This window comes from Lepisosteus oculatus, chromosome 2 (assembly GCF_040954835.1).
Source record: "Lepisosteus oculatus isolate fLepOcu1 chromosome 2, fLepOcu1.hap2, whole genome shotgun sequence".
In the NCBI taxonomy this organism is placed as follows: domain Eukaryota; kingdom Metazoa; phylum Chordata; class Actinopteri; order Semionotiformes; family Lepisosteidae; genus Lepisosteus; species Lepisosteus oculatus.
Window position 1 is genome coordinate 34,452,577 of NC_090697.1, and position 24,608 is coordinate 34,477,184.

The 24,608-nt window shown below is 38.6% G+C and overlaps 1 protein-coding gene across 1 annotated transcript in view; it reads left to right on the forward strand.

Annotated features, from left to right (window-relative positions):
* The window catches only part of pdss2 (prenyl (decaprenyl) diphosphate synthase, subunit 2), a 69,284-nt gene extending 45,543 nt beyond the window's left edge, over positions 1 to 23,741 (forward strand). Inside the window, exons 4-8 of the mRNA XM_015349364.2 lie at positions 13,978 to 14,052; positions 16,298 to 16,471; positions 18,504 to 18,635; positions 19,610 to 19,645; positions 23,459 to 23,741. Coding sequence (XP_015204850.2) covers positions 13,978 to 14,052; positions 16,298 to 16,471; positions 18,504 to 18,635; positions 19,610 to 19,645; positions 23,459 to 23,614 — 573 coding nt within the window. The 3' untranslated portion in view covers positions 23,615 to 23,741. The remainder of the gene's footprint in view (positions 1 to 13,977; positions 14,053 to 16,297; positions 16,472 to 18,503; positions 18,636 to 19,609; positions 19,646 to 23,458) is intronic.
* Positions 23,742 to 24,608: the final 867 nt, after the last annotated feature.

Sequence of the window (24,608 nt, forward strand, 5' to 3'; positions counted from 1 at the left end):
GGGTGCTTGCTATATGGAGATATTTTTCACAGGGGAGCCTGAAATCAGCTGTTTTCTGCTGGGAACATTTAACCTTGATATTCTTCTTACTTCTCTAGATAAGCCATGTACCTATACTGAGCAATACTGGCTCATCTTTTTCTGTATTTGGTAAAGGTCCGGGTGACAGTAATGGTTTCTGCAAATAAAAGTCTTCCTCTTGTACAGATGCTATGCCATTGTGGCATTAGACCAGGTATATAAATATCATCATACATTTTATAATTTTCTATTTTTACACATATGTTGGGAAAAAATGATACTCATTTAAAATCAAAGCAGTAAATCAATTACTCTAAAATATATTCATGGAAAAAAACTGCCGCTGATTCTCAATCGGGCTAAGTCGTCACTATAAAAGCAGGGTCAACTGATTTATAATCTACATTCTCTGTTTAAAGAGCTGTTTAAAATCTGATGAATCCTTATTCATAATTCAATAAATAGAGAGACACATGTTTCCTATCATGTGTTAGATTCTCATTTTTTCAAATATTTATTTTTACATTTCTCTCTCCGTGAAAGAACTTCTGTGGGTCTATTTCCCATGAGAGTAGAGTAGAAATTAACTAATTAGTTTGTCTGTTAACTGTGTTCTATATTCTACCTTGAACTTCATAGTGAGTCCCACCCTTTAAAACCTATTGCAAGCTTTGAGTCAGAGGTCATCTTTAGGGGAACAGATTCCAGGTATCTGACCCACATGCCTGTTGCCACATGCCCAGGTGCAGGTAATTTCCATCCATGAACAGGGTCTCCATTTTAACTTTTGGCAGTTGGTGAATTCAGTTTTCTTTAGTCTGTATCCTGCCAATCAGATTGACAAGAGGCCTAGAAGCAATCTTATGTCTTTTTGAGAGTTCAGGACTCGTGTTAGAGCAAATATGTGGAGGAGGTACAGTTGAGCAGAAACCTAACCCCCTTAGTGTACATAATTAGCTTTTCACAACAGTCTTGTAAGGCTTGCAGTTAGTTTTCCACACCTGTAAAGAAAAGCAATATTGAAAGGTTAGAGGAATGTTTTACTCTCAATATGAAAGAGTTCTGGGTTTAATGTAAATAACCTTGCTATATTTTAGTGAGAAGATTTGGGCTTATTTCAGCAGGTTTAATGCACAAATATTTTAATTTGCCTTTTTGAATAGTTTTAGGAATATACAGATAAGGTTTTATAAAATGCGATAATCACAGCGTCTTCCACCAAGTTTACATTGACTTTCCATGCGTTTATCACCACGGACATCACATTATTTTTCTGTGCCATATTTGTCTCTTTTAAAGCTATTTCCAGACCAGTAAACTTCTGGAAAGAGGAAATTGTCACTAAACCGGCCTTGCGGCCTGGAAGCCTCATTGACAGCCATGTGCTCCCCGATATTGATGAAAGTAGAAACAGTCCATGCAGAATAGTTAAACACCACTTACAGATGCAATCCATGTCAATTTGGCCCAGACCAGAGCTGATTGATTAAATCAACGGATCGATCCTGTTTTGAATTATTTGAATCTACTGGCAAGACCTTCCACAGACCAAAGAAAAAGAAAGAAGGAAAAAGTGTGTACGCTATATTGTTTTCAAATCAGCATTTATTGTCCCCCTTAACATATACTTTTCATGCCACGATTAACAAACCACATGTTTGTACAAGGAGAGAAGACAACACCATACAAACATGTTCTAAATCATGCGTTGTTGACTCCTCTTTTGGCATTGTCAGACCCTTATGAAAATGAAATAGACCTCAGGGGTTGCCGGTTCACAGCGAGCTAAGGATTTGCCAGACAAAGGTAGCCCACCCAGTACCATTTAACTAATTATTTGCCACTTGTTTGCCAGATGATTTCTCTTTTGAGCGCAGGCATGCATTTTTTTCTTCTGAAGTTAATGCTGGATTTGATGGGATCAGAGACGTTTGCTTTCTGATAACCTCAAGCAAAACGATTTGAGAAAAGACGAATGGAGAGAAATTGGAAACAACTACACCGAATGTTAAAACAAACAACTAGGACACGTGGAATTGGCAGATCACCTAACAGAAGATGTCAGCTCATTCTTCAACGTCTGGACCCCCTGGTTTTAACTTGACATCTTCCTCCTGCCTGTCACAGCACGGCTTGGCATCCAAGTCTCACGGCTCACAAGCAACTGTGGTGGAGATCATGCTGAACAAAGCACCCCATTTTCACTTATGAAGTTGAATCATAATCCATCACATGAAATTAATAACATATGATTAGTAGTAAAAGAGAATGTTATTGAACTTGAATTGGGAGACTTGTGCTTTCTTCGATGTTCCATGTGCAACACTGGCCGTGATTGACTGCTTGTTTTTTTTGTTGTTTTTGAGATCAACTTTCTATTTTGACTTTAACAAGGAACATCAGAACTATAACATGATACACAAAAGACACTGCCAAATGTTTAACAGATTTTCTGTTGACACTTCTTTAGTTAAAGTCGCGAGTCCTCATTGAGTAGTAACAACTGGATCCAGTGGTCTGTTTCAATACAAATATCAGTTCAATCCAAAAGTGATTAGCCTCTGTGCACCTCCTAAAAACATACATAAAAGTGCCAGGTGCATTCAAAGTACAACGTTTGCATATAGTGTCTGGGGTACACAGTCCTGTATCTCTTGTTGGATGTGCAGTAGGCTCTATGGCATATTTAAAATGAATTATTTGGTGGTTAGCACTTGTTTGAGGCATTAAATAGTCCTAAACTGCAGTCCAATTGCTTAACCCTTCTTCTAGTTTCTCTTTCCCACAATATAGGGAGTTTTCATCTGGTTTATATGGAGGTTTAAGCAGGTATAAATATATATAGTTGATACCAGTCCCTTAGACGAATTGTCCAGGACTCAGTCTACTGCAGGATGTATTGTAAGTTCAAAAAGCAGAGCGTAACCTAAGGTATAAAAGAAAGGTGATCCTGGTAAATTAAAACATGATATTCATTTTTGTACTTTTATAAGCCCATCCTTATTGTATATGTCTTTAAGGATATCAATTCCCTTGTTAGACCTAAGGCTGGACACAAAGGGGTGGTTACCTGACCGTAAAGTGGCGTGATTCCAGACAGATGGGTGTTGGTGCCATGTACTGCCCATGTGTTTTTCTTTACCCCTGTAAATAGTTATAGTGAGATAGATATAGTTTCTAATGATAGGACCATAATGAAGAGTACATTTCTTGTGAGACCTGCAAATAAAATGTCTTGCACTCTTCCTCAATGTCTTTCCAAGGCAACATGAACTCTGATGGATTGTAACTCAAAAACGCAGTAGTACAGCTTAAAATCAGGAACAGCCAAGCCCCCATTAAATTTTGCACACTGTGGTGTGGTAAGTTTGATCTCAGGTTGTTTGTCATTCCACAGGAAATGCCTGATCAGTTTTGGCCCGGTTATCAATTGGAAGTGGGAGTGGGATCACAACCCTAATAAAATTAATGTTCATTTTGACTGCAGCAATTTGAGTTGGTAGGGAAGCTGGAAAAACTGACCATCATTCTTTCATCTCCCTTTATCTCTCTTAATATTCTGGGATCATTATCTTTAACAATGATTAAAGAGAGAGTAATAAGGCCCAGGTACATAGACTGATTTTGCATGGGGACAGTAGTGGTGTTCCCTATGACTATATTAAGAAGAATTAATGTACAGATTTTATTAAGCTGATTTTTAAAACCCCAAAAGTCACTAAATTCATTGAAAGTTGTTTGGCTTTTCAGCATAGCATGCTGAATATCAGCAAAATGCAGTAGAATATCATCTGCATATAAAGATATAGCATGATTTGAAGACTTACATTTAATTGCTGATAGTAGTGTGTTCTGCCTGACGTTTTGTGCAAGTGGTTCAGTTGTAAGAGCAAAGAGCATAGGCGATAAGGAGGCACACCTGCTGGCTTCCTCTCAAGATATCAAATGGTTTGGAGTGTAAGGAGCCCATTGAGACTACAGCATATATTGTACGTTTTATATTAACATATTTTCCACCTTCTCATACCAACCCAATACAATTTCTTGCATTAGGAATTTGTCTTTTTTTTAATGATAGTACCACACATGTAATGTTTAAATGTATGTATCATTTGTAGTAGGAAGTTGATATTTTCTACATCAAATCTTCCCTAAGTGAAACCTGATTGATCTGGGTGAATAAGCTCCCCACGTATTTTTCCAAACGTAAGGCCAGAATTCTGGAGTACAATTTCATATTAGTGTCAATTAATGACATTGGGCGACAGTTTGTGATCTCAGTGGGGTCTTCCTGTTTTTTGGGGGAATTAAAGCAATTCAATTTCTGTTTAAGTCCTGGTGCAATGCTCCTTTCTGAACAGTGTATTTTCCGTGTCAAGCCAAACATTTCTTACAATCTTTACAGTTGACTCCTTTACACCCATTAAACTTCCCAGCTGAGGCATGAGGTTGTCCACGAAAACCTATCTAACCCTTCTAGTTTCTTTTCATTTCATGCCCTTTTGGCAACTAACTCTTAAGGGGCATGGTTGAAATTTTTGAAAACAAAAGAACTGAATATGCTTAAGAGAACACTGAAAAGACACATGTATGCCAATGTAGGAAAACTAAAACTGAGCACCTCTCTGGGTGGAGAGATGGTTGGTGCACGAGGGAGATGTAGCATGAAAACAATGCAGAGTAATGAATTGGCAGAGAAGCCAATAGAATGCCAAAGCTGCAAAATTAAAGAGAAATGTATGAGCCACCACATACATTAAACTATTGAAAGTTGTGTATAATAATAATTCCTTACATAGATTCATATTAATTCATAGATGGGGATTATTAGGAGGCCATGATTGGTGAGCCAATGGGAAATTTTGGTCAGGACACCGGGGTTACAACCCTACTTATTTCTAGAAATGCCCTGGGATTTTTAATGACCACAGAGAGTAAGGACCTTGGTTTTAGGTCTCATCAGAAGGGCGATGCATTTTTACAGTAAAGTGTCCCTGTCACTATACTGAGGCATTAGGACCCACATAGACCGCAGGGTGAGTGCCTTTAATGCCTCCCTGCCTAACGAGCCCAACACCTTCTATGCTCGGTTTGAAGCCAGCAACACAGAACCAGACGACAGAGCTGCTCCCTCCGCAGCTGATCGGCTACTCTCACTGTCTGCAGATGAGGTGAGGAGATCTCTGGTAAAAGTGAACACACGCAAGGCTGCAGGACCTGACGGCATACCCAGTCGCGTCCTCAGAGCCTGCACCAATCAACTGGTGGGTGTATTCACAGACATTTTCAACATGTCTCTGGCCCAAGCCGTAGCCCCCACCTGCTTCAAGACAACCACCATCATCACAATACCGAAGAAAACCACAGTGACATGTCTTAATGACTACCGACCGGTGGCACTAACACCTGTCATCAAGTGCTTCGAGAAGCTGGTTATGAGGCACATTAAGGACATCATTCCGAACACATTGGACCCGTACCAATTTGCCTACCGGCCCAACAGATCCATAGATGATGCAATCTCCATTGCCGTACACACTGCCCTCTCCCATCTGAATAAAAAGAACATTTACACTACTATTCATCAACTTCAGCTTAGCTTTTAACACTATCATTCCAGGGAAACTAGTCAAGAAACTCAGTGCACTGGGTCTCAACACCATCCTCTGCAACTGGATTCAAAACTTTCTGACAAGCAGACCTCAGGCTGTCAGGCTTGGAAACCACACCTTCAGCACATTAACTCTGAACACTGGGGTCCCCCAGGATTGTGTACTTAGTCCATTGCTCTACTTCCTCCACACCTACAACTCTAAGGCCAAACACAACACCAACTCCATCATCAAGTTTGCCGATGACACCACAGTTTTAGGTCTGATCACAGACAATGATGAGAGGGCCTACAGGGAGGTCAATCTCCTTAAACGTGGTGTGAAGACAACAATCTCACCCTCAAAGTCAGCAAAACCAAGGAGCTGATTGTTGGTTTCAGAAAACTGCAAAACAGACATGCCCCAATCCGCATCAAAGGGACTGAATTGGAAAGGGTCAGTAACTTCAAACTCCTTGGCGTCCATATCACCGAGGACCTCACATGGTTTCTCAACGTCACCTGTCTGATCAAGAAGGTGCAACAGCACCTGTACTTTTTAAGACGGTTGAAGAAAGCTAAGATATGTCCCCAGATCCTCACTAACTTTTACAGATGTACTACAGAAAGCACACTGACAGATTGCATCACAGTGTGGTATGGCAACTGCAGTATTGCTGACCGCAAAGCCCTTCAACGGGTGGTGAAAACTGCCCAGTCCATCACTGGGGTTACTCTCCCATCCATCCAGGACATTTATGACAGACGGTGCTTGACGAAAGCTCTAAGCATCTTCAAAGACTCCACAGACCCCAGCTCCAGACTGTTTGACCCCCTAACATCTGGAAAACGGTACCGGAGCATTCAGGTCTGGACTACCAGACTCAGTGACAGTTTTTACCCCCGCATTATCAAACTATTAAAGTCCCAGCCTCACCCACAATCTGAACCTCACAGTGCCTTCTCTCTTACTAAAACTCAAACACACATTGAAATCTACCTCTACCTCACATGTCAAGAAGCTCATGCCCCATAATTTTCTGTCCTTTATTTCATTCTGTTGATGTATGATTTTACACATCTGATGTTGTTCTGCACATTACCTGTTACCTGTTGTTGTTTTGCACATTGCCTGTTGTCTCTGTCTTTCTTTTCTTATACAGTTGTGTTGTTGTTTTTTTATACTTCTTACCATTTGAGAGCTAGCTAAATAGCATTTCGATATACCATATACCTGTATATGAGTATAATGACAATAAACTTGAACTTGATTAACAGAAAGGTTGCAGGGTGATATGGCTTCTGTGAAGAGCACGCAAGGGCTCATCTGGGATTTGAACCTGGGACCTCTCGCACCCTAAGCGAGAATCATACTCTTAGACCAATTAATGGCAAGACAGAAATGAAGAGAAGCCAGAGAAAGATGCAGTATTAGGGAACTGAAAACTGAGAAGCAGTAGCAAATGTTAGGTGCAGCATGCTTTACTAGTTAGTTCTTAAGGGAGTGTTATCTGTGTTTCTTTGTCAGCTGAACTTCCTATACAGGATTTGCAGCTTAACTTTCTGTGACTCATTTTTGCCAGGATTTGCCTGATTAGGACTCAGACTCATCATTTGATGTCTTCCGAGACAACTCTTTCACAGCTGACCAGGAACTTTTCAGATCTTTATTTGCATTATCCAGTTATTTTTTTTAAAATATCTACGAATTTCTTAGATTACTACCTGATTTAGAAATTTGAACTAGTAAAGGTTAGGTAAAGAGGCACTAACCTTGCAGCCATGTAGAAAGCAAAATTTAATTCATTAAATGCTTGTTAAGGCTTATACTGTTAATAAAACATTGCTCCAAAGGAACAAAGAGGTAAACTGCCTATTGATGGGCTTATTTATGTGTACAACTTGAACAATCCGCTCACCTCAAGAGGTAAATTCTGATTTTTATGTGTTTATTTTTTCTCTACTTTTAATTTCTTGTGTTCAAGTCGAGCAACAAAGTATTACACAATATAATTGTTCCATTTTAATAGAATGTAAAGGTCATGTGATTCCTTATTGTTATTGGAAGCCCTTTTCTAACAATTCATGGATTTAGAATAAACACAGACATCCACAAGATGGATATTCCCTTGTCATAGCCTGCAGAAGCTGAACCAAGGCAAATAAAGGTTGATTTATTTAAAGCTATCATTCCATTCTAAAGCTCCCCCTGCTGGTGAAAAGTGAGCACTTGTTCTGTAGGAGTTAGCTGTCCATTGCAACCACAAAACATTCGACAGTTACTTGTATTCAGGATATTGAAATCTGTAGCAGATAATGACACAGCAATTATAAACATTTGTATTTGACCTCAACCATGTTGCGCTTCTAGAGTGTAAGAGTTTTTTTTTTTACTCTGAATCTTATCAGTCTGCTAATGCAGTGCTTTAAATGTGTTTTTTTTGCGATTCTTTGAAGGTGCTTTTTAAAAAAAAAAGATTTTTCACAGAGGTTTAATTGCCACCACCAGCTGTGTGTTTTATTGTGCAGACGAAACCCAAAAGATGCTTCGTCCAGGTGAAGCCATGCCCCGCAAGCATAGTCTTTATAGAAGCAGAGGGACTTTGAGCCACCTCATTAGCACTACAACACGGTGTCTCTCCGCCACAGTCAGTGTGCGAGTGAGTGTGGGGCAGAGTGTTCTGGAAGCCCACACTGTGGCCGCCTGCTGCTGCGGTGCCTGCTTCTTCGGTGCTATTAATCTGTCCTGTTTCTCAGGAACTTCATTTATAAAAACAACGCCACGCAGCGCGCAAGCCTGCAAGGTTATTTATTGCTTTAATTTTGCGGCTGGTGCTTTTTTGGGTGCTGCAGGGCGAGAGCCGGCTGGCAGAGCGGGTCGGGGTGGTGTGCAAGGTGGCACCTCACCAGCCGTTTAGGCCAGGCTGGAAGCAGATCCCGAGACACAGCAGGCGGTTTGGAGCAAAAGAAAAATGGGGCAATGAATTATAACACTGTGGGGCTCAGTTACAGACCCATTTAATATCCCTTGAGTGGCACAGCCACGCAAAGCTAAATTAAATTAAATAGGTGCTTTATCTTCATACGTATGCTGGGTTGTCTGAGATTTGTGGGATAGTTAAATACATCATTATACAGTATATTTGCTATTTTTTTTCTGACAGGGCGTATGTGACTGTTAAAACAAAGATGTGCCTTTTGAAACAATTTGTGCCGTTGTTGTGTAACATTCAAGAAGTCCTCCCCCTGGTCTGTGTTTTGTCAAGGTTTATTGGTATATTTACTGTTTTAAGAATAAGGCTATTTTTATTCATGACTAGAACTTGTCCGGTAGCATTTTGGAAGCATCTTATTGGCATTCCTAGGAGAGATACCTGTACCTGTTCCACTACAGTAAGTGCAGGGCAGAGGACTCCAATGTAGAGCACCTTGATTGAGAGAGAAGGCTCAGATGCTTGGGGCACCTAGTTAATGAGAGTCATCTACCACAAGGCTGTCAGTGGAGAAAAAGCCACTACAGCAACAGTGTTAAAGCTGCTGTGCAGCACCTTTTCTTATTTGAACGCACACTGTAGTGCTTCCGTTCCTACATTCTGTGATAAGAATAATAATTTCTTGACGGGACCCCTAAAGAAAAGTGAGGTCCTGACTAGAAATCAAATAAGTTTTTAACTATTTTGAAAAATGTCTGACTTTTTCTTTCAAGGAGAGCTTTTTTCTGTAGTTCTCATTTAGCTAATTATAATTATTATTACTTATTGCTACTCAGATAGTTGCAACTTCAAATCAAACCTGAGGCTAAAACAAATGTACCATATTGCTTTATTTCTAGATGTAACTGTATTCTGGCCTCTTCTGTGTTCTTGAAGAACTGAGCTCAAAAAACATTTGTCAAGTTATTTGCCAATCTCAAGGCAGGAAACTAAGCTTCTGTTCTTTTTACATACAGTATTATGTTGCTGTCTAATTGTATTTTATCAAAACATTAGCCTGGTTTTTAAAACAGTGTTCACCATATAATTGTCCTTTCCCTGGGGCATTTTCAAAGGTGCGATGTACAATTTCCAAATGGCAAATTCCTTTCACTACCTTAGCCATGTATTTTCTGTATCTGCTAAAACATTTTATTGCAGGACAAGAGGGTGGGCAAAGCCTTTGGTTAATAGGTGCACCATAGCTTTTAATAGTGTCGTCTGCTGAACTTGAAATTTCATGCCATGTCTTTGGAATCCCCGGTATTTCTTTGCAGAGTGACTTGCAGATTCACCACATACATCTCACTATTTAGAGGAATGACAGCCTTTGACAAGTTCTGAATCAATCAGCCTGCAAATTGGCACTCCTGACAGATGTGCTAAACAGCCCTACGAGATGGCTCTTGACAGCTTTTTGTTGATACAACAGTCAACGTCAGTGTGGGAAAGGGTAAAGGGAGGGGAGGGGGATTCTCTTTCTATCTTTCTATTGTGCCAGAGGAACAAGTACAATTTTGTGGTTGAAGTAATCAGGACCGCAGTCTCGGTAATTAATGTTTAAAGCGAAGCAAAGCAGAAAGAAACTGTTTCACTGGAGTTGTGTCTTGGACAGAAAAGAGTGCTGAAAGGGGGCTTTGGCTGCTATAGTTATCCGTACACGGTCACAAGAATTAAAAGTTCATGCTATGACTTTGACATTTAGCGCGAGACCTGGTGTCTTCGTGCATTCCTCTTCGTATTACCAAGGCTGCTGGTCTCCTGGCTCAGACCGTTTCACAAACCATAACATTTTTTAGTGAGTGATTGATCTGTATTATGTGTCCCAGCCATCAGAGGAATCCTGGGATGTTGCTTGTATAAACTGTAATACAATCTGGAGGCGCAGCTCGAGTTTCAGTCCTTCATAGACCTGTTGGCGATACTCAATCCGCCTGGATTTGGGAATGGGGCTTATCTGATACTTTCCAAAAAAAGCCCCTCATTTTCTCTATTCCCAAGTTAACTAAGACAGCACATCTGGTAACACTGTAGGAGCATTGTCCTTTTGGTTTCTGCAAGAGCTCAGATTGCTTCAATATTTCCTCAAGGATCTGGTTACCTAAAGGGCAAGGGGACTCAGAAAGAACTGTGTTTATACCAGGCTTTCAAATAAAAACCTTCTGGATTTAATGAAAAGGGGTGTTTTTTTGGTGTATAATATATTCTTATTTTACTGCTTCTCAATGCAGTTTTCAAAAGACGAATAAGGACGCTCCTTTTACTGGTCTAGAAAATAATAATTGGAAACCATTTTAAAAAGAGGGACTGGGCTAATTAGGCATCCTCTGTACGGCTGAGCAGTTAGCCAGGCTATTTAAGATAATGCGATGTATCTGGTTATTTAAGTTATTTGAGCCTTTCAGCTTAATGTTTTTAATTACAGTATGGGAATAATAGGAAATGAAATCAAATGTATGCAGTGTCATCAACGAGCTCTGTAGGTTAAACAGCAGCTTCACCAGATGAAGAGATCAGTGGGAAATGGGGTGTGTGAATTCTAGTCTGCAGAACGGTGTGAATATTAATGCTGGAAGCCACCTTGCCGTTTAAAAGAAAAGTTTAGAACTTTAGTGTTGGCAATCTTAGTGTTAACATCACTTTTTGTCCTCAGTAAGAAAAGACGAAAATACAAATCTGATTAAAACCATTGTGAGCTGGGTAGCTAAAAATGATTAATATGTCTAGTTTGTAAAATAAGTCTTGGAATTAAACTCCCAAACATTCTGTTAAATGCACTGTCATATAGTGTAACAGTGGCAAATGTGTACGTTAGTTTCGAGGTCTGCGCACGTTCTGAAGGCTTTCCAAAGAAAAAGAATTCTGCATCCTGTGTAGACTCGGCATCTATTTTGGAAGCAGTTACAGTGTATCTCCACCAGTGGTGCTGTATGCTACCATCCATCCATTTTCTAAAAAACTGAGGCATCTGGAGGAAACCAGTGCAAATACGAGGAGAGAAATATCAAAGCACGACACAGAAATGTGATTTTACACGACTTTCTCTGTATCGATGTGACACAGGAGTTTTTCCATCATCAGCTTGGGGAAAAGAAGAAATGACTGACCAGTCATAAGGAATGACTTCAGCTATTGCAATTGATAAATAGTCCCTTGTAGGAGGAATCTGTTTTCTAACTCCTTCTAAAGGGGCCCCTTTATGAGAATGCTCAAGCAAGACCGTTTAATTGCTCCTAGAGAAATCTGCATAAAAGTCTAGTATATGATATTTAGGAGTGGACAATGGACTTGCCTAGTGGGAATAAATTAATTTCTTCACTTACATGATGTTTAAACCCGTAGTTTAGGTGTACATGCATTGCGGCTATGATGGTCCCCCGTACGTGGCTTTTGTACAAGTTTGCAAGCTCCGGCCTGGGCCAGGTCACCAGCCCACTGCGGCTGGCATTCTGCAAGAACTGGCACTCAGCTGGTGAGCTGGCCTGGCAAAACCTGACGGCTAGGCTTGCAGGGATGACGTTCCACTCATCGGACCAGAGCTTCAACCTCCCGCGAGTCGCTGTGGAGCTTATAGCACATCGAATGGCGAAAGGTCGCTCATTTCATACATACCCATCACAAGTGACGGAGTCAGTGGATATATTTAGGCACATATGACTTAGCACTCAGTAGGTCATCACTTTTAAAATTTTTTGCCCTGTCCTTCTTTATACTTTTCTGGTTTCTTCCCATGTGGGTACTGGAAAGTTCTTTTATGATGTAAAAGAGATGAGATGTAAAAATTACATTTGTGGTCCCACGTTATGGGAGTATATAGAAAAGCAAGTGGCTGTTCTAAACTGTAAAGAAAAAGAGTGGCTGGCTCATAAAAGCTTAATATCTTTTTGTATTTTTTGAGGGGTAAAATTAAATATTTGCATTCTGTGCTCTGAATCAGTGTTATTTGGAGAACTGTCATGCTAGTAAGTAGCTTGTAAGTCAGTCCTGTTGAATTAAGTTAATTGATTTTTACTTTATTCTTCAGATAAATGGTATTTGTAAGATGATGTTAACAGTGCTCATTTAGAAGAGGCACTTGTAATGTCCTATTTAATTATTAGTTTGGTGTGCTCTTTTCAAATTTTGTCAAAGCTTCAAGAGCTTTTGAATTGTGTTGTACTCTCACAGAGCTAATAGGGTCCTGTCTGAGTGGATAGGAGGTGAGCACTGAAGGCAGAGAGTCTTTCTTCTGACACTACCTATTGAGAGGAAAACAGCCTGGCCCTGTTTACTAAATCACTCAGGAGAACCGATTATGAGTGATACCGAAAGATGAAATCAAGTGGCTTTTTATTACGTGGTAAATCTCCTTGTATTTCTGGAAAATGGCAGTTTCAAACTGTGTTCCAAGTGCATCCTTGCCTTCTGCCTCATTTTAAATTTGGCTCAGGGGGAGAGGTGTGTCAGCAGCCCTTTTCTCTTTTCACAAGACTCTAATTAACCCTTTGACTCGGAGCATTTCTGTGTTTGAAGTTTCCAATGGCCTCAGCCTGTGCAACATCACCAGCCTGCAACTTGATATTGGTGTAACGCACTAGAATGACATGGATATAAATAAGACCCCAAATTAGTGCGGATTCTAAATGTGTTTTGTAGAAACATCAGATGGTCTGTATAGATGTTAAAACATGCTAGCATTTTGACTAATAAGACTCAGTTATTGCAAATGAAAGAACATCTTATATTCCTCTATTCAACGTGAGTAGGAAAACCAGTGATTTACATCTGATTTGCAATTTAGAATTTATATATATAATGTACTGTATGTGAAATCTGTTTGCCCCCTGAGCTAACCAAAGTGTGTGAATTGTACATGAACTACCTGGAATGTTAGAGCATGGACCAAGCTACCCTATCATGCTGTTGTAGCAGATATCCTGGCTTCTTTTAAGAAACAGCTGAATCAATTATGTACTAGCAACCAAATGAGCTAACTGGGCCAAATGTCCTCCTGTTGTTTAAAATCTTTCTTTTATTCTTATGTTCTGTAATGGCTTTAGAAAAGAGTTTCCATAGCCATTTCCATGGTGCACTGTAGGGGATATATTAAGGTGACATTGTTCCCTGTGGTATAATGATCTTAAAATACATATTCTATAATGTCTACTGCAGGCAGAACCAACAGGGTCTTTCTTGTCTGCCCGAACTGACCGGGCCCAAAAGTATTTATTGATGAGAGGAGCTGTGTTCTACTTGCATTCTGATATTATCTCTGGCAAGTTACAGTATGATGAAAAGATACTGTATATTTACTGTCAGCTTACTATTCTGTTTCCACTAGATGTGGGTTGCCTAAATGGTCTTAAATAACTATCTGTTGAGTAATTAATATTTTTTCATGTGCTTGTGTCGCAGGTAGTTGAACTCGTCTCCAGTGCCATCGGTGACTTGGTGCAAGGCATTTATTATGAGAACACCAGTGCGGCTAAGGTGAGTCCAGAAAAACGCCATTCTGACTTTTCCCTCTAGGCTTTTTACGGGACTCAATCAGTAAACAGTAAGTATGTGAGTGTTGTTCTTGAAAAGAAAAAACAGGCTGAGATTTTGCCAATAGACCACCCATCTTCTTCATGAAATCTCTGAATAGGTGAAAGTAAACCAACTAAGGGGCATACAAAAAGACACACAAATGGAAATAAAAGGGAAATAAAGGGAAACTTCCTAAAGACTGCACTTTCATTGTGTACATGGACAGCAACTCAGAAACACAATAAGTCCGATAGAACACTCACGTGCTAACTTTTTTGGCTTTAGAAGATTATAACCGTCTCCGTTTTTTTTACATTTTTTTTTTAACTGCATGACGATCGCGTCATTTGGCAAAGGAGGATTTGAAGATGGGCTCTGTCACACCACAGTGACCAGAGTCACTATTGCAGCAGGTCATCAGAATGAAAAGTAATGCTTCATTTAGTGAGGTAATAATAAAGAGATGTGTGGGATAACAAGCGCACAGAGCTCAGCAGCCATTATTCATTCACCCATTCAACGTTGCAGGTCTTTTTTATTTGCAAATCCTTGACATCAGGCAGCATTAGTTTAATATCATTTGGGTAAACTCAGACCAGGAAAACTGCCTGTCTCACAGACTGTGAAAGGCTGCCAAATAAAATAATATAGTTGATATATGACTACTATATCATACACTGTATTATTATTTTTTAAAAATATCTGATTGATACTAAATTTTGTTCTTGAACTCTCAAACAAAATTAACACATTTAAAATGGACCCCTTTTTGAAAGACAAAATTGCATGAATATCTTATACTTGTGGGTGAAGAGATTAATTTAAAACAGGAAGATCAGAATGCAAGCAAGAGATAATTGACAACTAAAACTATATGCTGCTTCTTTGAGAGATCTCACTATAGGTGTTAACAGTCGGGGAAACTATTCTCCGCTTGTTTCTTATCAGACTGGTATTTACTAGACAAAAGCTTGCGTTAATTTCAATTCTTACATTTGGAAGACCCGGAGTTCAATTTTGAATAATTTAATACAGTATATGCAAGCGCATATGTCTAAACCAGTAGAAATGGGAAATCAGTCCCATGCTGATCATTTAAATTTTCAGAGGCAGCCCCTCCTTTTTGGAATATTCTTCCTGACCATATTAAAAAAGCTACTTCTGCTGATGTTTTTAAACCATGCCTTAAAACTTAAGTTTTTGATGGTCTTTAATTAATCTGTTTTTTTGTTTTAATTTCACATTTATAGATGGTCTTATTGTATTTCTGTTCACGGTTCTTTTTATATGTATAATTTATGTAAAAAGCTTGGAGAATGTTCTGGATTGAAAGGCACTATATACAGTAAGAATAAAACTGACTTGATTGATGGATTGATTGATTGATTCAAGGTCAGTATGTGACTTGCTTTTAATTTAATAATGGAACCAAGTCCTTTAATAACCCTGTTTTCTCCCTTTTACCTTATTAACAGTAATATTTTGTATTTCTTTTATTCTAATAAAATGAAATGGAGAGTTCATTTTTCATCTTGAGCTGAAAGGGACACTATCTCATTTTTAATAACTGAATCCTGTCATCAGTCATCTGCTTTACGTTTGTGAAATTGTGGAAATCAAAACTGAGATAGTTGGCCTTAAAGTGCATTTGAACAAGCTGAGGAAATATGAAATATTCAGGCGATAACATCATATTTAGAAATGCTATTTTGTGCTAAGCTGCTCAATTATGACACATGTCTGGAAGTACTAATGTTGAGTTTGTGCTTTTATTTTAGTTTTGGAGTCAGTTGTATTTTGGACTTGAGTAACTGTCGAGATTTTTCACAGAAACACATTTTGAGTAAAAAGCTGCATTATTTTCGTGACTCGTCTGGGAGTTTGGTTCATTTCTTTCAGTTTCAGTACATTTAGAAATAACTGATATAGACGTTATGAGTCTTGAAGTTATGCGCTGTGAAAATGTTTGAGTTTTTGATAAGCCCATATAACTAATGCAATCCTTACCTGAGTTATCATCAATCAATTAATAACTGCCAATGCTTAGAACCCTTTTTCAATTTTAAGTGGCAAAATGTATCGTGTTACTGTTACTGATTACTTCCCTTTACATGTAATAGTGACAAAAAAGGCTTTGGCAGTGGATTGTCTTACTGGATTTTACATTTTCACAGGTGAAGGATTGGTGTATCTATTTACTTTTCAGGAGGACCAAGTGACAGAAGACATCACTGTTGCTTCGTGGGAGGAGCAGACCTTTCTATCCCATGGTGCTTTGCTGGCAAAGAGCTGTCAGGCAGCTATGGAGCTGGCTAAGCATGACGAAGAGTCTCAGGCACTGGCATTCCAGTATGGCAAGCACATGGCCCTTGGACACAAGGTGATGGGTTTTTCCTTCAGGAAGAAATTTAGCACTGCTTGAAAGGCATTAGAGCAGATTGAGAGAGTCTGGGGAAGAGAACATAAACTTTCCAGTGATGAATAATAATCTTTCAGAGGACACCACACATGCAAACCAGGAGTCATTATTAAGTATGGCATCATGTTTATATCATTACGGTCACAGTAAAGTTTATGGACCTACATGTTTCTTTTTCATTGGAAAGAAAATCTGCTCTGCTAATTTTAAACTGATTGACAAATGAGATAAAAAATGATTGTTTACTATAATCGTAATGATGTAAAAAAATTAAACAAAGCAAGTATCATTAGGAATAGTTGACCATTCTCTTTTAAATCTGTGGTGTAGCTTTTTCTTCACTGACTTTCTATAATGTAGTTCCAGTCATTTCTGTTTTTCTAGGGAAAAAATGTGTGAAGATAAAGGTTGACTTTTTATTTTCTCTGTATCTTTCTGGTCTGTTAGGTCTATTGAACGTGACAGGAACCAGATGAATGTACAGTACAGTTTCAATTGTTTCCTGTTATTTCTTTTTCAGCTCGTCACATCAATTATGGGTGACATTACCAATACCTTTTAACTGAAAAAATGGGCACCCACAGAGAAGAATGTTTTTATGTCCATAATTACTTCTCAGCAGTACGAATATAGATGAAATATCTTAAGGGATATTTTCTCTCTTTGTGTATATGATCCTATGTCCTAAGGTGTAACAGTTTGGATCTGCTGTAGTTCTTTTTTTTGCATTTTCAAGCACTCAAAGTCTGTCATAATTAGTAAGATTTATTTTGTGTTTGCCATTAATTTGATCACAGCTATTCTTTGCAAAAATGCAGTTCTAGCCTTTTGACCCTAGGGATAAAAAAACAGTGAACAAGAAGGAACATGCACCCATCCAGCATGTTTTAATGACGTTGACATGGGTGTATATCAGTAACACAGAATTAATGGACACTTGCTGGCTGATTCAATCATCCATGGCTTTGAACTCATATCATAAATGATTGTAAAAAAATAAAATGAATGAGTGTTTAAGACTAAATGACCAATGGCTTTCAAATAAAAGATAGCAATAATCCAAATCCCCATCATTGATTAGTGTTTTATTTACAAGCCTTCTCTGAGAGGTGCCTCAGCATTAATCCTCCAAATGCAGTTCAAGTTGCTTTACAGTCTTCCAGATACAAAGGTGTTCAGTACTGGATCATTGTGAGATAAAAGTAGGCTCTAGTCATACACGCACGCCCTGCTTCATTCTCATGCTATCATTTCGAAGATAGTGGGTTTTGAAATGTGTGTTGCCACATTCTTCACTGATTTGAGAGTGAAGGGTGCAAACTGCTAGGTTCAGAATTTATGGAAGAAGAAAAAAAGGCAGACATGGGCCAAGAAAAATCACACTTTGCAGAAGACAGATATGACTGCACTTCTCACACAAGAACTGGAAGTAACAATACATTAGGAGCAACAACAAAAAATATAGCATGTTAAAACCAGTATGTCATGTGTGAATGTTGGGAGAATCATAAGTTACCAAAAGTGTCAATATGAAAATATCAGCGATACCGTATGTTTTAAAGAATATGGTGAGATTTTTTGTATAACTAACAAATAATTTACAAACCATTTGATGCAAATAGAGAAGTCAAACAAAATATAGAGCCATTTTCTTTTTTCCTTTTCAAAATGATATACTGTAGTTGTACCTTTTAGGGTTTCTTATACAGTATATACAGTACTTGTAGCTTGTTTATACTGCATCCACATTAACTTTTTGGTGTCTGTGAACCATTTCTCAGAACTGTGCCACTTTATGATGACAGGCTTTCCAAAATACCTGCAGACCTTTCCATACAGTATAAAACTTATAATATAACATCTGAGGTTTCTGAGTAAAATGGACGTGGAAAGTAAAAACGTGTTTGATTTAAGAAGAGCATGTGTGTCTGGGGCCCTTGCATGATGTTCAGAGAGCTGTTGAATGACGTGGCCATCTTCTGTTCTCTTGCAGATGAATTCAGACCTGCTGCCATTTGTAAAGGGGAGTACGGGGGAACTTGGGACCTTCAGCTTGAACTCTGCTCCTGTTGTGTTCCATCAGGAGCTTGTTGGCAGAGAGGGCTGGATGCACCAGCTCCAGCAGGTACGGCGAAACCCCCAGTCCTTTTTTTCCTTAGATTTTTATCTCATTCTCCTGTGATTTTTTTTTTCCTCTGGCTTGAGCATATTTCTTGTCATTTATCTGAATCTGACTTGACACGAGGAAACATTTGCACTACCAGGAGGAGAGCATGAAGTGTCTTTCACAATATTTGTGAAACATAATTCAAGAAATAAGGAGCAGCGTTCTTGTGACAAATTGGGCCCTCCCGAGTGAAAAACCCCCACCCCCTCTTTCGATTTCAAGTTCACACAGGCTAGATGCCACACCTCGGCAGGATTTTTAGAATGGTCAGACAGGCCAAAATGGATCCTGTCATGTGTACTGTAACCTTACTTATGTTCTCAAGATTAAGACTGGCTCGTTATTACAGTCGACTTGCCTGGGGACTAGGGATCTTGAGTAGCTCGTAAAGCCAACTGTGCATATAGTCAAATTTTACCCTATAATGCTTTTTTTTTTAAGATATCAAATAAAAGTATCAAAACAGTAAATAAAAGTAAATAAGACAACTCTATAGGTGTACTAACTAGCTCTTGTAGCACACCTTGACAATGTTTTCCAGAATAAAGCATTTTTTCAGTGTTTTTTATTTTCTGGAGTGCGTCAGTTTGACTGTATTTCCGGCTGCTAATGTCAGTTTTAATTAAGACGTGCGTGTCAAATTTGGTTCAGTCCACCTAGCATGTCCATTCTCTAGATGACTCTCATTTCAGAGTCACAGTGGAATAAGAAACATCCTTTTACAGCCTTTGCAGCCTGCAAGTTCTTTACAAATAAAGAGGTTGAGAATCACCTTCATTGGTGAAGGCAGAAACGTTAATTTAAAGCAGTTACTGTCTCCTGGACCATGGTGTGTGATGTACAGTACTGTGAATGGTATGATTTCTAAAGATTTGCGGCACTGATCATCTACATTTTATTCAGTATCTCAGTCTCTTTTTATTTTTCTAAAGGCCAGACCCCAGGGACGACCACTGGACTACCCAAAGGTGAGAAAAAATGCAAAGTCTTTTCATTTCAATGTTAACAACAAGTATAATAGCTTGTTGGCTTTTATTAAACACCACAGAGTTTGCAGTTGGTTTTGGTTGTGTTTTTACAAGCCACCATTTGGAAAACAAAAAGGATGTTTTCTAGCAGTTCAGCATTTGCCACATGTAAACCAATAAACATCCCATGTGGTGAAAACAAATGAGTGGAATCTGTACAGGTCTGTCAAGCTTGTTGTGTGTGCTGTCTCGGTGTCAGAGCTCTTCCTGAGTGCTTGCAAAAGTCAGAAGTGGACACACACAGTGACCCTGCATGGCTCTGTGCAGTGGATTTAAGTGCATTTGTAATGCCTTTTGGCAGTGCAACTTAGGGGGGAAAATTAGAAAAAGCTCTAGATTTCCAGACTCATTACAGTAATGAAATGACCACTTATTCTGGGACAAGCAGTATTATTCAGGTTTCATCTTGCAACACCTTCGCATTGAAGAGTCATCCCCAAAATTTGCTTTAATCCTTTTAAACAAAAGAGACACATTAGTTGATTTCAAAAGACATACTATTGGCACTACGCCCATGAATTAGGAGTAGATTTTGTTTCCAGTGTTCGTATATAGAGAACAAGATTTCCAGCATTTGACCAGTCAGGATCTTCTGCCTTTTAGCAAATGTGAATGTGGGTCTCTCGGCTGGCCTCATTTACTCGTTTACTGGGGGGAATGTACTGTATACAGTGTAACTGATAGTTGAAAGAGAACCTGGGTTCTTAAGTTAAATATGTCTTTACTCTTCAAGAAAGAGGACAGATAGGCAGGAAGAACATAAACGAATGGTTTGATATAGTATAGCATCTGAAATTGGATCATTGGTTACAAAGCACTGAACCTATTTCTGGAAGAGACAGAGAGGCACTGAATGATTACATTAGAGAAGTCTTTCTGTTGCATTCCAGGTACAGAGGCACTAGGATTTTAGAAACAAAAGTGTAAATTGTCAGAGAAAAACTATCATGTAAGTCCTTAGAAGTGGATTGCACACATACAAATGACTTTGTTTTATAGTTCATTGTATGATTGTTTTATTTCATACATATAACTAAATTACCAAAACCAAAACTAAATGAACACATTTTTAAAAGTGTACTTGTGTGAACAGAGAGGTCTATGAGCCATTCTTGACATGAGAAATTTCCAGTATAGGAAACATGGAAGAGAGAGAAAGGTTCATCAGAAACTGAGCACATTAAAGTTCACTAGCTGATGTTAAGTATAACACATGATTTGCAAAACAACTGTTTCATAAAAAGGTTCCTTATAGGGAAAGTAATGACTAGACTCAAGAGATGCTCAAGAGATCAAGATGTTTCTGAAGTGCTTTATTATTATCATCTTTGTTTTATAAACAGCCATTCATGGGAAATATTGTAATGTGATGTAGAAAACAACAAAGGATTAAAAAAGTAAAAGAAAAAAATATTAGTAAAGGCCAGTACAAAATAGGTATTAAAACAGGGGTGTAACTGGCCAATAGTTTGACAAAGGCATGCCTTGAATTTCACACATACGTTTTAAACTCAATTCTATGCTCAACAGGAAGCCAGTTCAGAGATTCAAGAACAGAGATTATATGAAAATGAGACAGAATCCTGGTTAAAGATCTTGTTGCTGAGTTGTGAAGTTGTGCTGTGATTTTAGTTTTCAATTCTGGAGGAGATAAGGGCGTTTAGTAGTTTTCCATAGGCTACTGAGACTTTGACAAAGCAGGGCCTAGAAGGTCAATATTGCTAAGATGGAAGAAGGACAGCCAAGTTTTCCCAACATAAGGTTTGAAAGTGAGCTTGGGCTCAAGGATGACCTGCAGGATTTTGGTTTTAAGAAAAACACAAGCTTTGTGTATTGGTAGCCATGGCTGAAACCATCTAACTTGTGTAGTAGATGTGGATAACCTAGTTACATCACTTCAGTCTTGTCGCTATTTAACTCAAAAGGTTATTGCCTTCACAATTTTCAGATATCCGATGTCAGTGAGAACTGAATCAACTGTGTCAGTGTCAGGTTTTGGCAATAGATCAGGGTACCTATATGTTAAAGGTAGAAATTTACATGATGGTTTCTAATTTGACAAATGAAAGATATATTGAACCTCAGAAGAAACCACTTTCTATATGTAGGCGTGTTATATTTCCAGGAAAAATAATAGAGTTTGCGGATTGTGATCAACTGTGTTGGGTATTGTTTTGATGAATTGATCAAACTAGAGTGACTCTGACTGAGCTCTAGATCACTTCACTTGTGAGCCTCACATGGGTGTTGAGGTGATTTAACCCATCAAGCCAGATAAAAAGGAAGAAAGAAAAACACATAAAAGTACAAATACACCCCCTTATCATGAGAACAGTGCCTTTGTGTCATGGGTCTGTGGTGCAGATGTGCTGAATGACATGCTAATTGTTGCACACAACAGGCCAGTCAAAGAGGTCTAAGCATGTTAGTGTGAGAAAACAAATGGCTTTTTCTTACAATGATAAGATCTAAAACAAGTAAGAGCAGTACCAGAGATACCAAACACACTTTCTAACTGAGCAAGAAGAATATTATGACTGAGAGTGTCAAAGAAAGCACTAAGGTTCATTAATACAAAAACAGTAGGAGAACTAGGAGCAGGGGCCATTAAAATGTGATTGCAGTGCTATGTAGAGTTTGAAACCTGAGCTGAAAAGGTACATGAAGTTTATTTGTACTAATATAATGCTGTGATGCATTCCAACATTTTAGCCAACAAAGGCAAATCTGAAACAGGCCTGTGATGGTTTTAAATTTTCAGTGACCTGGTTAGATTTTTTAGGTATAAGTGTAACAAGAACAGTAGGAGACACAAACCCAAAGATCAGAGACTGGCTGATTTTATTCACCAAAAGCAGGCAAGGCAGGAATGGAATTTAACAAACGGGAAGTAGGTTTCTTCCATGTACCTCACATTTAAAAGAAGAAGCCTTCATAGAGTGCAAGAGATCAGCGCACCAAGAAGAACAATGCTCATGGTGGTCGTCACGTGTGTGACAGAATAGGGAAGACACACAACGTATGCAAGTTATTTGTCAGACTTAATTAAAGTCTGCATTGACTCACTTCTGTGTTTGCTAAAAATGAGTGTTTCCCTCAACACTTACGAAGGCACTTAACTGGTGAATGGAATTCTAAGCTAGTTGTGTACTTTCTCACACTTGCAGACGTTTTAAAAAAAAATCTGATAAAATTCCAGAATATCTTGAAATCTGTTGTGCAAAAAGGAATCTCAAGTTACTTTAATTAATAGTAGGTTCAAATTGTAGGTGTTGATTGTAACATCCCCATTCCACTGTTTTGGCACTCCTCACCTTTCTTCAGGTGCTATTTTCTGCTGTTTAACTTTAGGATGATATTCATAGGCAGGAATAAAATAATGTATTATATTAAGCAATATTATTATAAACAATAGTAATGCTTTATAGTCATGAATATACTGTACTTATGCTAATAAATAAAAATGTATTTTGAGCTCAAACATTATTTTTACCAATTTTATTAAACTAAACCTTTCTGTCCTGCAAAGCATCTAAGAATAAATAATGTTTCAAATGCATTTGATTTAAAGGACATTTCGCTTTGGACAGATTAGAAAGTGTTTTTTTTTTATTTCTTTTTAAAGACAAAATATGTAATTTAATACAGACTGCTGTTATCTACTTGAAGACTTTCACTTTGCATGTTGCCTGATACTTTGCACAATGCAACATTTTATTTCTCTAATTATGTTTCGTTTTGTTTTTGTGACAGTTGTGGGGAGCAATCAAGGCTGGCCAAGGTGTGAACGCAGTTATCGACCTGTGCTGTTACCATGGAAACAAGGCACTTGAGGCCATAAAGTGCTTCCCTCCCTCTGAGGCCAGATCAGCTTTGGAAAACATTGCCTGTGCTGTCACCAGATTTTGATGGAGGCAGGGGAGACCTCCACCTCTATAAAAATGCAGAGGATGTATACTGTGTATATGTGTTTTCCAGTGGACCTTTAAAATAAATACAAAATGTTTATATAAATAAATTGATTTCTTTCTCTCTCTTTTTTTGTTTCATTTGTTAAACAATAGGCCGTGCAAGAGTATAGCTTTTATTTTTCATGTGGGAGCCAACAAAATCACAAAAAAGGTCAAACAGCTTTCACTTGTCATGCCAGAAGCACACTTGAAGCTGCACCGGCAGAAATAATTAATGAGACTCGCTGCTGTGACCTCAGCAAATGGACAGGAAATAAGTCCGTATTGATTGGACACAGCCCGGGTTGGCGCCAGTGTGGTGGCCTGTGGTTTTCTTGCACTCACGAGGACAGAGCGAGTGTGAAGCTGCAGGTGTCACTGGAAACACTCGCTAACCTGTCTCATTCCCCTCCATTGCCCTGTGGTAACAGCTGCGCTTATCAATATGAAGGACAGCTCAATGAATGAGCGGAGGAAGAATTTACAACCACAAAGAAAAAAACAATAATCGGGTGCTTTCAAACTTAATTTCAGCAATTGCCTTCAGATGTTAAAAAAAGTGCTTTAAGAAGTACCATTCTGTTCTGGTGCCTTTATATATCCAGTGTTGTAAAAGTTATGCTACACTGCTCTTGCTTAATACCAATGGGGAACATGTAGCTTTACTTAAAAAAAGAGCCTCGGGCAGTTGCTAAAATATTTATTCCCTGACTTAAGGCAACTTAGGAAATGTAAATGAATTGTAAATGGTACAAACAAAAAAGGACAAAAAAAAAACAAAATGCTAAGGATGTCAAAGTGCAGTAATACATTAAAGGAGTTCTACACTGAAACTAAGTTTTGTTTTTTGGATGACCCAGGAAAAGTTTATGCTGTTGATTTATTGTGTATACATGGTCTAGTTTTATGCTCTGCTTTGTTCCCGCATCTTAACAAAGTAAATCCAAGTAAAT